The 421-nt window shown below is 52.0% G+C and overlaps 1 protein-coding gene across 1 annotated transcript; it reads right to left on the reverse strand.

Annotated features, from left to right (window-relative positions):
* Positions 1 to 5: 5 nt before the first annotated feature.
* On the reverse strand, positions 6 to 416 carry LOC114578816 (ankyrin repeat-containing protein NPR4-like; the record flags this gene model as incomplete). The annotated part of the gene is made up of 1 exon (XM_028692306.1): positions 6 to 416. A coding segment is annotated over one exon (411 nt), but the record flags the coding sequence as incomplete, so codon positions are not given.
* Between the last annotated feature and the right edge of the window lie 5 nt (positions 417 to 421).

A 421-nucleotide genomic window follows, 5' to 3' on the forward strand; every position in this document is an offset into this window, starting at 1 on the left:
CCGATCGTGACCGCCATGCCGCTGTTATCGTCGCCGCCGGGAACCGTGAAGATCGCCGCAAATGTCACGGTGGCGAAGAGCACGGCGACCACAGTGACGGAGTTGGTTGCGTTGTTGATGCCCTCGCGGTGGAGCTTCCGGAGCTCCTTGGCAATTCCATGGACATTTTTGTTGGTCTTCCTTGTCTGCTCAAGCTGGGTGTGAACGTCCTGTTTGATTTCAGTGACGGTCTTTCGCAGCTCATCGCGAGGCTGGTTTAGCTCATTCGCACGAACAGCACCGAAATGTGACAGTATCTCTTTGATTTCAGTGGTCTCTTGAGAAAGAGGCAGCCCTTCAGCAATGTCAAAGGCAGTTTTGTGGTCTCTTGTTAATGCATTTACATGAATGTCTGGGAGAGACAATAGAACGCTCACTATCT

This window comes from Dendrobium catenatum, unplaced genomic scaffold (assembly GCF_001605985.2).
Source record: "Dendrobium catenatum unplaced genomic scaffold, ASM160598v2 original_scaffold_167369, whole genome shotgun sequence".
Lineage (NCBI taxonomy): Eukaryota > Viridiplantae > Streptophyta > Magnoliopsida > Asparagales > Orchidaceae > Dendrobium > Dendrobium catenatum.